Source organism: Solea senegalensis, linkage group LG11 (genome assembly GCF_019176455.1).
Source record: "Solea senegalensis isolate Sse05_10M linkage group LG11, IFAPA_SoseM_1, whole genome shotgun sequence".
Lineage (NCBI taxonomy): Eukaryota > Metazoa > Chordata > Actinopteri > Pleuronectiformes > Soleidae > Solea > Solea senegalensis.
In genome coordinates, this window is record NC_058031.1 from 6,669,417 (window position 1) to 6,683,937 (window position 14,521).

General features: G+C 41.0%; 1 protein-coding gene and 2 long non-coding RNA genes across 4 annotated transcripts; all 3 read right to left on the minus strand.

Annotated features, from left to right (window-relative positions):
* Positions 1 to 2,214: 2,214 nt before the first annotated feature.
* LOC122777625 lies at positions 2,215 to 2,840 on the minus strand. Its single transcript, XR_006361348.1, has 3 exons — positions 2,774 to 2,840; positions 2,562 to 2,676; positions 2,215 to 2,361 (listed from the first exon to the last, which is right to left on the minus strand). It is a non-coding gene; the product is annotated as an uncharacterized LOC122777625 (long non-coding RNA).
* A 74-nt stretch (positions 2,841 to 2,914) lies between these two features.
* On the minus strand, positions 2,915 to 4,797 carry LOC122777624. The gene is made up of 3 exons (XR_006361347.1): positions 4,725 to 4,797; positions 3,068 to 3,158; positions 2,915 to 2,974 (listed from the first exon to the last, which is right to left on the minus strand). It is a non-coding gene; the product is annotated as an uncharacterized LOC122777624 (long non-coding RNA).
* A 1,439-nt stretch (positions 4,798 to 6,236) lies between these two features.
* Positions 6,237 to 13,291, minus strand: zgc:66479 (uncharacterized protein LOC327541 homolog). Of its 2 annotated transcripts, none has more exons than XM_044037288.1 (5): positions 12,814 to 13,291; positions 9,519 to 9,997; positions 8,609 to 8,774; positions 7,412 to 8,003; positions 6,237 to 7,314 (listed from the first exon to the last, which is right to left on the minus strand). In XM_044037288.1, coding segments are annotated over exons 1-5 (1,518 nt in total). In that variant the 5' UTR covers positions 13,093 to 13,291; the 3' UTR covers positions 6,237 to 7,312. The 2 variants fall into 2 exon arrangements, with proteins under 2 accessions (XP_043893223.1, XP_043893222.1); XM_044037287.1 differs by having other exon boundaries at positions 9,519 to 10,000.
* Between the last annotated feature and the right edge of the window lie 1,230 nt (positions 13,292 to 14,521).

A 14,521-nucleotide genomic window follows, 5' to 3' on the forward strand; every position in this document is an offset into this window, starting at 1 on the left:
ACAATCACCAAGTGTCAAGTGAGTGATGGAGGGGACAATATGAGTGCTACATGGTGTTAACGGAGGGACGACTTGGCCCATGTTATCTCCATGCATCCGTCCGTCCATCCATCCATCCATCCATCCATCATCTCTGCCAGAAATATTAACTCCATTCAAACCATTATTGAATGACTTCACACAATGCTGATTAAGTCTATCAGCTCCACACACGACCAGCTCTCTCCGTGTCTCTCAGTACAGCGACTTTTCGGCACTGCGCACAGGAAGTGATGTCATGATTTGTTTTGTGTCAAGACAGACATGGCAACCGCAAAGTGAATTCTACCGGTCAAGAAACCCAGTGGTTCAGTCCAACACAAAAACAACAAACAGTCATCACCCCCATCACTACTGTGAATAGTAAATTTAGATAAAGCTCAAAATCATCTCTCTTTTCTTACTTCACCTTCAGAACCATGCAGCTGTAACATCATATTTACGATGAATAAAGTTTATCACCCTTTGTACAGGAGAGCAGATAAATGCACATGACCAAGTGTCAGTCTGCTCCTTTAAACGAACCTGCACCTCCCTTAAACTTTTCTCCTCCATACTCTCTGCACCAAACCAGGCTCCCGGCTCAGTGTTACCTTCCTTCCTTTTATAGTGAGGTTTGCAGCACCTACAGTAGATGTTCCTCAACTCTCACTCACCCCCCGCTCAGGGCAAACAGATAAAAAGAGAACAGAAATACAAGCAGACAATCAGGCAGAGGAAAGATAGAAAAGGCCCGACTGGATTATTTGAAAATAATAATCAAATACAGTTTGTCTTCAGTGAGCATCTGCAGAGGGAATGACTTGGTGTCAGTGAACAAACACTGGCAACGTGGATGGAGACTTTTATTCAGCGTTGATCTCAGATGGAGCTGGAACTCCCAGTCCGATCCTCAGTCTTATAGTTTCTGGACTTTTCCATTTTACCCTCCGAGCTTTTTAGAAAACAATCGATTTGAGAGGAGGGGAGCATCACCAGTGTCATCTAAAGTGATACGTATTAGAAATAGTGCATCAAAAGTAAAACGTCCAGCTTTCTCTGTTAATTTCGCCCCCCCAAAAAAAAAAAACCCAGAATCTCTGTGTCAACTTGCTCTGCACCTGCCTGTTCTCTCTGCTGCTGAAATGTGGAAAGTCTGTGCAGATCATCATGGAGTCACACAGAGGTCGGCGGTGGAGATGGGCAGCCTGTCATGCTTCTAATGAAACCTCGCTGCTCGGTATGATTATCACAGACAGATTTAGTCCACTCGCTAAGGCAAAGAGACTCTCGTGTTACGAGCAGATTCCACCACAGGGCGACAGCTGGACCTCTGATCAGAACACACACACACAGGAAATTCTATTCAATTCATAATTCACAACACTTTTAAAAGTCTTCCTTTGTCTTTTCTCCTTATCATTCACTGTGATTTGGGGTTTTTTGTAAAATGTTCACATTTTCTTGGTCGGACACACAGTGTAACTGGCAGGTTTGACCCAGGAGGAAGAAGAGATGATGATGATGATGATGATGATGGGGGAGAGTCTGGCTTTCAGCCCCACAGGTGGAAGGAAACACAGTGTCGGTAATAAGAGAAATGAAAGTCAAGCCTTCTTCTGAATCCTGTGCTTCACAGAGAGAGCGCGCAGTCTCAGTTTTGCCCAATATGGGATGGAATGCTGAGACACCTCAGCCATGTGATGTGAAGAAGCAAAGCGACTTAGAGGGAGTGGGTGGGGAGAGAGGGTACGTGTGTGTGTGTGTGTGTGTGTGTGTGAGAGTAGGGGAGGGGGGGGTTTAGGTATAAACCAACACACCAAGTCCTGCTTTAATCTCTGGTTGCACTTTATCTGTAAATGTTGCGTCAGAACATTGGAGCGGTGTTGCCGTTGAAGTCTTGATGAAGCCTTTGTGTAAATGAGAATGAAACAGTGGTGCTGATGAATATGGATTTGAATGGAACAGTGTAATAATTACCATAGTGTCAGGTTATTATATCAGCGTTTGTGCTTCACTGTGCTCTCCATGTCGTTTTCCTCACTTTTACTTCACAAATGAATGCTTAAAAACACGTTTTTTTTAAACTTTACTTACATATTCACAGCTATTTTGGGCCAGAGCATGATAAATACATTGCACAGAAAGTCCTGTAGCTCCATCTAGTGGCACAAAAGTTTTTTGCTTGTTTTGTGAGTTATACCTCACATACCTCTGTCATGTCAAAGTCTGGACCTTCACCATCAGGGCAGCGTCGTCTCTGGTGCGGCCGTTCGCCGAAGCTCGTCTGTGCTGCGTCGTCCACACGATTCTGATTTTCATCTCGCCACCATCTTTCAGCAACTGCACGCAGACGATAAATTAAGTGTGTTTGGGTTTTTTTTTACTTTACTTTTTACAAATATGAATACAGTTCTAGTGATATTTTCTGTGACATGACCTTGACCTGAGAATGACACATCAGTGTGTCTGTGGTCTGGCTCCCAGTCATCATCATATAGATAGATAGATAGATAGATAGATAGATAGATAGATTCTCTGACCTCTGAATGAAGTGTTGCAGTGGAGAAGGCCACAGGATCCAGCAACAGAAGGATATGAAATATTTGGTGTTGGACACTCAGTGAGGGTTTCTAGCCTGGCTTCAATGTTTCCCTGCTGTGTGTGTGTGTGTGTGTGTGAGGAGAAAATAAATCATGTTAAAGTTAGAAACTTGTACTGCGAAAGAACCTGAATTTGTTTCTGTCTCATTCACCTCGTCCAGTTTGCTCCATTTTGGACTCATCCCTGCTGTTTCCGTGGAATCTGTCGGCGCGGCCGTGACTCTCCTCTCATCTGTGCAGCCTTTCCTCAGACAGGACCTGTCGTCCGCTGTGCCTGCTTCCTCCGTCTGTCTGTCCTGAGGAGGAAAGCTCTTGGTCTTCTGAGCCTCTTTTAGGTCCGACAGAGTCACACCCTGCAGGACATTGTCATACAGCCTTCATATCAACGGTAATACACAGTGATAATACACTTGAATTGTTGTTGGTGTTTTTGTTTTTTTGTTAACCTGTGTTGACCTGCGCGTCTGTCTGGCATGACGAGACTTTGCTTTTCTCTGAGACTCTGCTTCTTCATCCCTGACCGGAGTCAGATACAGCCTGGTTCAGTGCAAGAACAGCAAAAAAAAACAAAAAAAAAACACTGTTGTTTACAACTGCAATGTGATTCCTGATCACGACAGGCAGAGAAACAGGAAATCTTAGCAAAGATATTTATTCAGTGAGCACTTATTAAAATGATCCATGATGATACAAAACAGGTACAGCAGTGGATCTCAATTCATAGCACATGGGGGTCTGTGAGATGTTTCCAGAGTCATCCATTAAAATGATTATGATCTATTGTGTGTATATATAGGCTTTTATTTATTTAGTTGCTTTCTTACAAAAGCGTTCAGAGCACACTGAATATTAAATCCAGCCTCGCTAAACAAGAGACAACAAACTCAATTAAATGAACCCTTAGAACACGGAGCATTTCAGCTGCTTTTCAACTGTACAGTATATACAGAGGCTATAAGAATGTGCAATATAGAGTGTCTTACATCCTTCTTTTCACGAAGTTTAAAGTACACTTGGCTCGGAAAACGGTCTGTTTTATGACTTCTGCACAATTATCGCTGCTTTATATCACTACTAAAAATTTGATATAAAATGAATCATAACTTTGACTTTAGTGAGGAAAAAAAAAACAATTTAAAGCCTGAATATGTGACCTATAAACGCACAACCCGCAGGATGTCCATATAAGGAGTTGTGTATTATCCCCATGGCAATTTACCATGGACGCACCTGCGACATAGCTCTGTGCCGCGTGAGCACGAAGGGTTAAAGGGGAAAAAAATGTGCTTTATTGGGAATAAAGCGTTCCTTTATCCGTGACCTTGTGTCACGTCAGCAGGTGTTTCTTGCGCACTAGTAAAACAAAATCTTAATTAAACTGAGAAAAGATGCCTTGATAAGGCATTTTCACTGTGACTTTAAGACCCGAGTGCAATTTCCGCCAGTGGCTACATCAACGGAAAGAGCTGAGTCAGCACCAGTGGGGAGGCTCGTGTTTTACCCAGAGCTCTGCTATGCTTTTTTACTGCTATTGATCTCTCAGTTGTAGAGTCACCCTGAATCCTGACTGAGAGTCGGTGGACTGCTTCGTGGCACGATCGGCTGCCTCGGCTCCACAAAGCATATCATTCACAGTCCATAAAGGATATGGTGCTCATCACTCGCTCCATAAATCGATACCAAAAATATTTCGTGCACTAAAACAAGTTAGAAGCTGCAGATTCATTATCCACCCTGAATCAAATAACAGAACCTGCAGGCCCTGTTTTGATTTTTTTTTTTAAACTGCTCTTCTTCTTAGGCCTCATGACAAAAATAATTGATAAGCTAAAATACATTTTTAGTAACAACAGCCCCCAGCCTATAATTACTAATGTAAATAAAGAAGCTCAGCAAAGAGATCAAAGAAGTTATCTCAGTCCCAATGGTAACAAACTCAATTATAGTTCAGCAAGGCCTGCAGCAGTGGCTGAGCTCACTTACTCCACACCCGGCAACAAACACAAGGACTTGGATCTTTCCCAAAACATTTGATTATCGAGACTGAAATTTTAGAGAATGAAATAGTGTGAAAGTAAGCGTTCCGGTCTGCGTGAACCTTACCTGGGAACAAATGCTTGCATGGTTCCTGAGGAAGGTCAGAGACTGAGACACTGCAGCAGTGATGGTGGAGTGGGAGAGGCTGATGAAAATGACTCAGTGAGAGAGAGGGGGGAGAGAGAGAGAGAGAGAGAGAGAGGGAGAGACTTCCTGTCTATCTAGATGATGCACACAATCAATTCAGACTCTCTGTTCACCGAGGCCTGATGTAGGGAAACTGTGCACACTTCACAGATCACGTTGAGCATCAAACACGGCGATAAAAGTGTTTGTATCGACGTCATTTGCATGATTTAGCAACGACTGTGAACAGATGATTGTTGCCAACTACACTCTGACGGGCGACGACTCCGCCAACATCTGCTGCTGCTCGTAAAAACCAAAAGAATTGTGATGAAAGATGCATTTTTCACTGCTAACTGCTGCTAAAGACAGACACCGCACGCTTACTTTCACTGCTGCCAATTCAAAACTGATGTAATCGTCAATGTTTTTCTTAATAATAAATTAGTTGTTCAGAAAAGTGTTGATGTTTCCCTAAATATGACATCCAAAATGATTGAAATGAAAACCGGAAGTTAAAAATATTTATATAAAGATTGCAGTTGTCGCAGTCCTAATAAACTAAGCTTATTCTATATGACGAGCAGAATGAACGTGACACAACAGCACACAAACGGTTAAACACGAGTGAAAGAAACAGGGTTTATTTAGAAAAGAAAAAGAAATAACAATAAAGAGGGAAGCGTAATGACGGTAACAAACGCCTCGACAAAACAGTGCATTTTTGTAACAGTGAATATCAAACTTCTAAACAGTGACGTCCAAATTCCATTTTTCATGTTTCCAAAGAGGTAACTGGTTAGTGAACTGAATATTAATAATAATATTTGATATTTCTACCCTCTCTCCTGTCACAGCTTGAACTCCGGCAGTATTTATTTTAGGATTCACATTATTTCAGTTGTCTTCCAGACATCCAAGGAGATCTCCTCCTCTTCTCTAAGCTCAGACTTCACAGAGTCCTGGTTTTGCTCCAAAGCTCTGACGCCACTAAGCTTCACGCTGCAGCACGAAGCTGTCTCCTCCTCCTCCTCCTCCTCCTGTTAACTTTTGCTTAATCTGTATTCAAATTGTCTGTTTTTTGAGAGTAAATGATCCGTTTATATGACTCCAATAAAGATGTCAAATTCACCAGCTGCAACTTGTGTTGGCTAATAGACGAGACTGATGTTCCACGTGTTTGAGATGAAAATAGCTTTTTTGTTTGTCCCTGAGGTGTTTCACTGAGGTCTCCAAGCTATCCATATATATATATATATATATATATATATATATATATATATATATATATATATATATATATATATATATATATATATATATACACACACATGTTAATGCATAGAATATCTGCAGTTCTTCCTTAACCCATTAACACCTAAGCCTCATTTTTTTGGCTTATTTTAAGCATAAAAAGGCCAGCAAATGTGAGTAACTTTTCCAGAATAACAATTTACTGTATGTTAAAATAGTTTATTAACAGTTTAAACGTTTTATTTAGAAGAAACTCTGTAGTTGTACATGAACACCAGATTTAGCGTGTTAAATTGGAACAGTATAAAACATATTTAAAATAAAACTCTTTGAGTTTTTGTCTCAATGTCCAAAAACGCACCAAAAAATGGAAACTATGTACAGGGTTTTTTCCAACTCTCTCCTCTCTGGTGACAAAAACGCCGATTTGCCGGCTTCCTGCAACAGCGCGAGTGAAATGACCGTAATAACCACACGTTGGCTTTGACGTGCAACTTCTCAGCTTTCAGAAACCGTCTGAATTTTTCCAATAGCACAAACCGCCGCGGAGGTTATGCGAGATGCGCTCGGTGTTAAAGGGTTAAAGACCCACAGTCACACTAAATGATCTGAACTAACGGATTTAAAAAGTTACTTCAATGATTTTTAAGATCTGTCTGGCCGGAAGTGCAATCATTTTATATAATAAATCGATCTCAAGAACACCTTCAATATTGAGAAATGAACTACAGATAGTTTAGTACAAAACTCTATGAGCTACAGTTTGTGTATACATTCAAAAACTTTGTGCTTTTTTTTGTCTCGTTTTGACTGTTAACGTTACTGTGAAGGACACAATAATGTTAATTCCCTCTATCTATTTAAAAAAAAGATTTCAAGCAGCCACAAAACACGGGCATTTTCTTATGGCTTGTAGTTTTCCAGTTTATCACAGAACTATTGTATTGCAAAAAAAGAAAAGAGAAAAGTGCTGAAGTTATGAAGAGTGTAAAAAAATGCTTTGTAGGAAGACAGTCATTCATTTATGAATTAAGGCTTTTGACATCGTTACTGGCAGGTAAATCCGTACTGACTCATTTTCAAACCTAAAATCCATGAGACACACTTGATCACGTCTGCCTTTCAAAAAGCAGCCACACAGTGAATACTGTACCTACACAGCAACAACCTGCAACACCCGTCTACAGAGTATTTGTGTTATTGTCGGCAAAGTCTTTAGAAAGAGAACGTTCCCGTCCTCCTGGGTTGGATTTTTGTCCTGGGGAAGAGAAAACCTCTGTAAAACAAAGAAACAGAACATGTAAAATGGATATAAAAATGTATGATAAGATTCATAGTAATCGTTTCCATTAAACTCTTTATTTATCACCTACATTGATTGTCTGGTGAAGCATCGTTTTCCAACGGCTCCTCTGCCTCATCAGCTACCACAGCCTGCTCTTCTGCTTCCTCCTCCTCCTCAACAAGCTTCTCCTCCTCCAGTACTTCCTCGACTTCAGATGCCATCTCCTCCTCCTCTACTTCAGGGTTTTCCTCCTCATTTGTTTCCTCTCTTTCTGCTGCTGCTTCCTCCTCCTCTTCTATTTGAGGGTTTTCCTCCTCATCCATTTCTGCTGCCACTTCCTCCTCCGGTTTCTGGTCGTCAGGTGACTCCTCCTGAACTTTCTCTCCTTCAGAGTCCTCCTCGGCGTCTAACTTCATGTCTAATGGCAACTCCTCCTCCTCCTCCTCCGCCACGTCCATCTCCTGTGCAGGAGCAGCAGATTCCTCCAGCTCAACTGGCTCGTCGTCTTCTTCTGCCGCCTCGTCCGTCTCTTCCTCCTTTTCTACATCCACTGTTTCTTCTTTTCTTTCTTCTTCTTCTTCTTCTCCACTTGCTGCAGCTGCCTCCTCGTGAGCCGTGGGAGCTGTTTCCTCAGCAGTCTGTTCCCCCGTCTCAGCAGGAGGTTGCACTTCACGCGCCAGCTAAGCCAAGATAAATCATAAAAATACATGTCATCATCATTGCAATAGACCAGGGTTTACTGATCTGCTGTCTGACTGTGGGGTTGTTTTAATAAATGAGGAGAGAAACACATTTGGCACACAGAGAAGTGATCTATACTCGTGTTGCCAGGTAATCAGTTTGACTTTAATGAGATGGAAATATCATTTTGGATCCCTGTTGGCACTCAGTGAACAGAAATAGTACAGAGACCTGACAGTATGTGTGTTAAGGTACGTCAGACCAAGCATGTGCCAGACTGTATGCTATGGAACACGCACCGTAAAATCCCACCTTTTAAACACATTTCAAAACATTTTATCTCATAAAACACCTCATGGACATGGTACACAACAGTGTTTTTAGAAGGTCAGGAAGAACTGATACGCCTCTACTAACCAATGCAGTTTCAGTCTCGCCTTGTACAAAATGTGCTTATTTTAGCTCTAACCTTAAAATCAAGTCGGTGAGACGGACGAGCAAGAATATGGCCAAACGTAAAAGGATAATCCCAACATGAAATTGTTGCGTGACAGCTGATCGAACTGCTAATGATGTTAAAGCTGACCGGCTCTGTGTTTGTTACCTGGGTTATTTGGTTCTGGACGTTCTCCAGCTGACTCCTGAGATCAGAGTGCAGATTCTCGGCCGCCGAGCTCTGATCCTGCAGACTCTCGTACACCGAGCTGAGCTGCCTCTTCACACTGGCCTGCTGCAGCCGCTGGGACTCCAGTTCTTTCTCAAGCAACTCACTGAAAAACAGAAACATTATTATTATTATTATTATTGACTGCATGGACAGAAATTCCTGTATACAGCACCAACAGCCTCCTAATATTGTGAAACACCTTGTCCAGCTTCATCAGACATGCAAGCTATGTTAATATTTCTTAAATAAATTCAGACAAGCACTACAGTGACACAGAGAGAGTTTGCCTCTTTGTCCTACCTTTTACACATAATGTTTTAAAATTCTTTTCCCAGACGTTTATTGGATGTTATTTAGTTTTTCCCCTCCATGATTTCAAAAACCAGTCTATAGCACTTTTTCTTACTATATTTTTATTTATCTATTTATTCACGTCATCCTTTGTGTATTTGTAAATGTAGTATTGTCAAGCACTTTGAGCTGCATGGAAAGTATTAGTATAGTATTAGGGGCGACGGTAGCTCAGTGTTAGAGCGAGAACTAGAAGGTTGTGGGTTCCATTCCCGGCTCCGCTAGTCTACATGCATCCCGATGTCTCTTTTGGTAGCGTGTGAATGGCAAAAACTGCAGTGTGAAGCAGCTCTGAGTGATTGGTGCTCCAGTGCTAAATAAATACAGACCTTTTACCATCATTCTGTGGTGTTTACTTCAGCTTCATAATGTGGAGGCTTTAAAAATATTATTATTCTGGCCTGGAGTAACACAAAGGCAGTCAACAGGGATTTGTCTAAGTCAACATGATTTTATGGGTCAGAGGAGTTGAGCTATGTGTTCTCCATTTTATTACCTGACTGTCGCCACAGTGCCGGCCTTCAGCTGAGCCTGTTGCGTGTCCAGTTGCTCCCTCAGTCTGAGCATCTCCGCGGCCTGCTCAACAAGGCTGACGCTCAGCGTCGCGGCCTGCCTCTCCCTCTCCTCCAGCCTCGATTCGGCTCTTTCCAGACTCCGCGACAGCACCTCCACCTCCTGAGACAGCGCCGCACTCAGAGTGGCCAGCTCTCCCATCTGAACCTCGACTTCCTCGAAGTTGTCGCTCTTTCCCTTCAGCGTGGCCTGCAGCTCGCCCAGCTGCTCCAGGGACACGGTGGCTTGCTGCATCTCCGCCAGGCGGGTTTTCATCTCGGTGTGAAGCGACAGCACTTGAGCGGGGAGGTCAGACGTCTTGAGCTGCTCAGCCGTGGCCAAGGCGATGCCCACTTGTTTCTGGGCCAGTGCGTATGACTCCTCCAGTGCATTCAGGCGGTTCTCCAGATTCTCTGACAGGTGCTGCTGCAACAACAGCACAGCAATGTTAAGTCGAACAATGAATTTTAAATAGTGGTTATTCAAAATTTGTAACCTCTTTCATAAATGTGCTTGTTATCATTTTAAAAAAACTAAATCTTCTGCTAACAGTGACATTCTTATAATCTCTTTTCTTAGTCCAATTATTTATATTGTTTTATTATTTTGTTTTCTACAATGGCTCATTTGAAATCTCATTTTATCTTGTAAAGCATTTTTTGACTCCGTTTGAATAAGCGCTGTATAATTAAATCCACTATTATTATAATAATTATCATAATCATTATTAAATATCTGAGGTGCCACCCATGGTTTTATGTTGCCTTCAGAAAAAACCCTGTCAATTAATCCTTAAGACTAAAAATTAAGTTTGTTATTTAGTAGTGATGTTTGTGTTTTCATTTTAATTTTAGTGCTGTGTTCTTTGCAAACTGAACTTTAATTTACCAGTGACATTAAATGAATCAAAAGAGGGAGATCTGTAGAGTCACATATGTTCTACTGCCAAATGACCATGTTGCTGGACTAGACACTTAACAACCAGGCTCAGTCTTAGAACATACATCGACTGTAGTGGGAATCACAGTGTACCTCAAGATCAATACGCAATACCTGGTCCACGACACCAATAATATTGCGATACAACGATTCTGTGATAATCAATATTTTGAACGACAATCATATAGCGATTCATCGCGTTACCTGTCCAAGTACAGAAGGAAACAAATCTTTAAAAGTGCAGGATTTCTCTATTTATTCACAACATAGAGAACATTGTTCATTAACCCTTAGAACGCAGAGCATTTTGGCTGCTTTTTCCCATTACTATGTTAACACGTACAGTATATACAGAGCCTATAAGAACGTGCAATACAGAGTGTCTTATATCCTTTTTCCAGCACAACCTAGGCAATCTGATGCAGGGTTCTCGCCAGCGCAGTTGAGCATAGGGGGCACTTACGCTGTGATTTCGGCCCCTATGCTGTGTTTCAATCAGCGTTGGGGGGGGTACCGTCATAATAATAGCTTTACTTTACAAAATTTGGCCCTCAGAATGCAGGAGATAGTGTTTCAAAGGGTTATACATTTCAAAATTCTGGGGGGGATGCCCCGGGACCCCCGACAATACTCGCGCCTGCATGAAGAGGGAAGACAATATATCACCAAATCGATATTTTGACCCATTGATGCTAATCAGGACCTGAATTCAGCTGAGCATAATTTGCATATTCACAAAAAGAAAAAGAAAAAAATCAATAACCTGCTCATACTAGAAATATTTCCCCCAACAAGTCTGAGCTGGCAGAGCTGCTGTCATGGCAGAGTTTTGCTGTCTTGCCTGAAACAAAGGTGGGGTTGTACATGGAATGGAAAGTAGACAGGAGTGTTTGGTGTGGCTTGAGGGTAGGAAAAAATAAAAATAAAAAAATATATATATACACATATATATATATATATATATATATGTATACACATATATGTATACACATATATATATATATATATATATATATATATATACATATATATATATATATATATATATATATATATATATATATATATATACATACTGTATATAAATATATAGATCTTGCTCACCCAAGTTGAAAATCAACTTCCAAACATAGCCACAGGCTAAATCTTTCGAGAAACCTGCATTGTATTTATGCCATGTCAGAAATACAGATGAAAACAATAATGACAGCCTCTTCTCATAAAGTCCTCCAGCATGTAAACAACCTCTGACATGGTGTTCAGTGTCAAAACCACTGACTAAATTTAGCCTTGACACACAACTGTCTTCCTCTTTGCTATTATTATTAGTATTTCTATGGCAGTCCCATACGCACTTTATTCCCTTTGATCATTATACGATGTTTAGGTAGGTGATAAAGTGTGAATCATGGCTATTATAGGTCATGAATAGTCCTCGCTTGCAAACGTCAGCAGCTGTGTGTGGAAGGGATGTTAGAAATAGCAGCGTTTTGTACTCACTCCAATGGAGCATTTGGCCTTTAGTAATCTGATAGAGGCTGCACTTCTTAACTTTCAATGCTTCAAATTGGAGACGTGCACTGTTGGTATGTGGTGATGCCTCTGCTCTTTATGTTGTCAGGAGTAGAGAGTAGACCGATCCATTATTACTTATTTATCTAAATTTATAAAGTATTCTTTTCAGAAAGCAATAAAACATTGCATCTTCTTAGAATTGTATTGTTTATAAGTTTTTTGTTTTATTGATGATCTGCTCCATGCATTTAACAAATGTTTTTCACTAAATGTTTAGTTAAAAGTTTCCTTTTGTACCATTTCTTATGAAAAGTCTTGTATAAAGTATATACTTGAGTATACCATCTTATCTTACCAGAAAATGACTTCAGTAGAAGTTGAAGTCACTTTTTTGTATATAAAAGTCTTAAAAGTATATGACAGGATTGAGCCACGGTAGCTCAGTGGTAGGGTGAGTTGTCTTTCAACTGGAAGGTTGTGTAACAAAGTTGTACAGTTTGTTGTACAGTAACAAAGTATTTGTACTTTTTTGTACTATTTTGATGAAATTGTTATTTCATCAAATGGTGAAAAAAAGGAAGATAGAAAAGCCCCATATAATCTGACCTCTAGGTATGAGTGTTTGTGTGAAATACAGAGGCATTTAAATCAGATTGTTGTTCATCCAATCGTGCCAGGACGCACACAATCAGAGGAGGCGTGTTGCGTTCACGCACGTCTGCAAACCTCTGGTGACAAATCATGTTGTCACAACTTAAGCAAGGGCCTCTTCTTCTTCTTCTTACCTTTCCACTGGACTGTCGCATGTCTTCGTGGGATGACTGCAGCTTCACTATCTTCATCTGCATGCCCGCGACACTGTCTGTTAAGTAGGTTAAGGTTTGGTGCTGCTGGAAACAGAGCCATGCGCCAATGGCACCGCCGAACACAATCACCAGGAGTAAAACCAGCAGAGGAGTATAGTTATTCCCTCCAGCGCGAACTTCCGACTCAATAACTTCGTTTTTGAAAAAGTTATCCTCATGTTTCTGGTTGCCTTTCCCTTTCCGATGCTTGGCAGTCATTTTGTCCCACTAAAGGACACCGTGTTCTCACCCGGGAGAGAGGTGCTATTTCAGGAGAGCGGTGCTGCCGTGCGCGGGTATAGACTTCAGGTGGCTTCAGTTAAAAGTGTCACAAAGTAATAGAAAAGCGGCGTGTTTTTAAATCACAGCACAATTAAGTTGCAATGTCTTGATGTGGATGGACCACAAGCAGCAGCACGGGCAGAGCAGAGAGGGAGGCGTGATCCGTGAGAGCGTGTTTAGTGCGTTCAGGAGGAGGAGGAGGAGGAGGAGGTGGCAGGGGCGCCGGGGGCCGGGCGGACACTAGGAGTGGCTGAGTCTCAGTCACCATGTGCGCCGCTGTCATCTAATGGGAACACTACACGTCCACCAGTGCTGGCTGCAACAGTGTGAGCTATTTTTACTGCTGCTGCTGCTGCTGCTGCTGTCAGTGTCAGTGTTACTGCTGCTGCAACACAACAGTCGTAGGTCACTCTAATGACGTGACATGACCGAGCTTTATCAAATCAACATGGCTGTGAATTACATTTAAAAAAAATAAAATGAATTAACGTTAACGTTTCTTCACATTTAATGTAAATGTGCAGTGTTTTTGTCAGTGTGGCTGATATATGCACTGACCTTTGAAAGGGCAAATTCCAGTTAAAGGTCATAAGGCCTCTGACATGTCAGCAACTGATCTGTCTTTCTTTCTTTCTTTCTTTTACAGTTATTATCTGGTGTTGCTGTTTTATTCATTTTGTGTATTACATGTTGTAAGCTTTGGCTGGTGGTGATTATATACAGTATGTGTGTGTATGTACACATATAATATACATACAGTACATACACATAATACACATACACATATACATACAAACACATGCATGTATACACACATCTTTATACACATGCATACACATGTATACACATGCACACAGGTGAAAAAATGTCTAAAGGGTTACGAGACTGCAGAAAGTTTGGGAACCACTGGTATAGAGCTTAACATTTTGCTCCTACTTAATAAAATGGACCTGTGTTCATTGTAAATGTGGCTGGTAGCCTACACAGTGGCATGCACTGACTTTGGAAAGGGCACATTTCTATTAAAGGTCACCCTAACCTTTTTGAAATGTCCATACCTAATTAACCATCTTCTGTCTCTTTTTTTACTTATTATCTGGTGCAGTTGTCCCTTGCTCTTTTCTCTTTTTGTTCCCCTTTTTTTGGTATTTATGTGTATTCTATTATACACTGTTGTACAATATTCCTTTGGAACTTAAATTAAATGCAGCCAGCATTAATGATACAGTGATATGTATATATAATATAACGTGAGGTTTTCATATTGTACCAGCTAGGTAAAAATTATTGCAGCATTTATTTATTTAACCTTTTTTTTGCATTTCATGTTTAAGATGTACAACACCCTTAGATTTCTGCATATCTT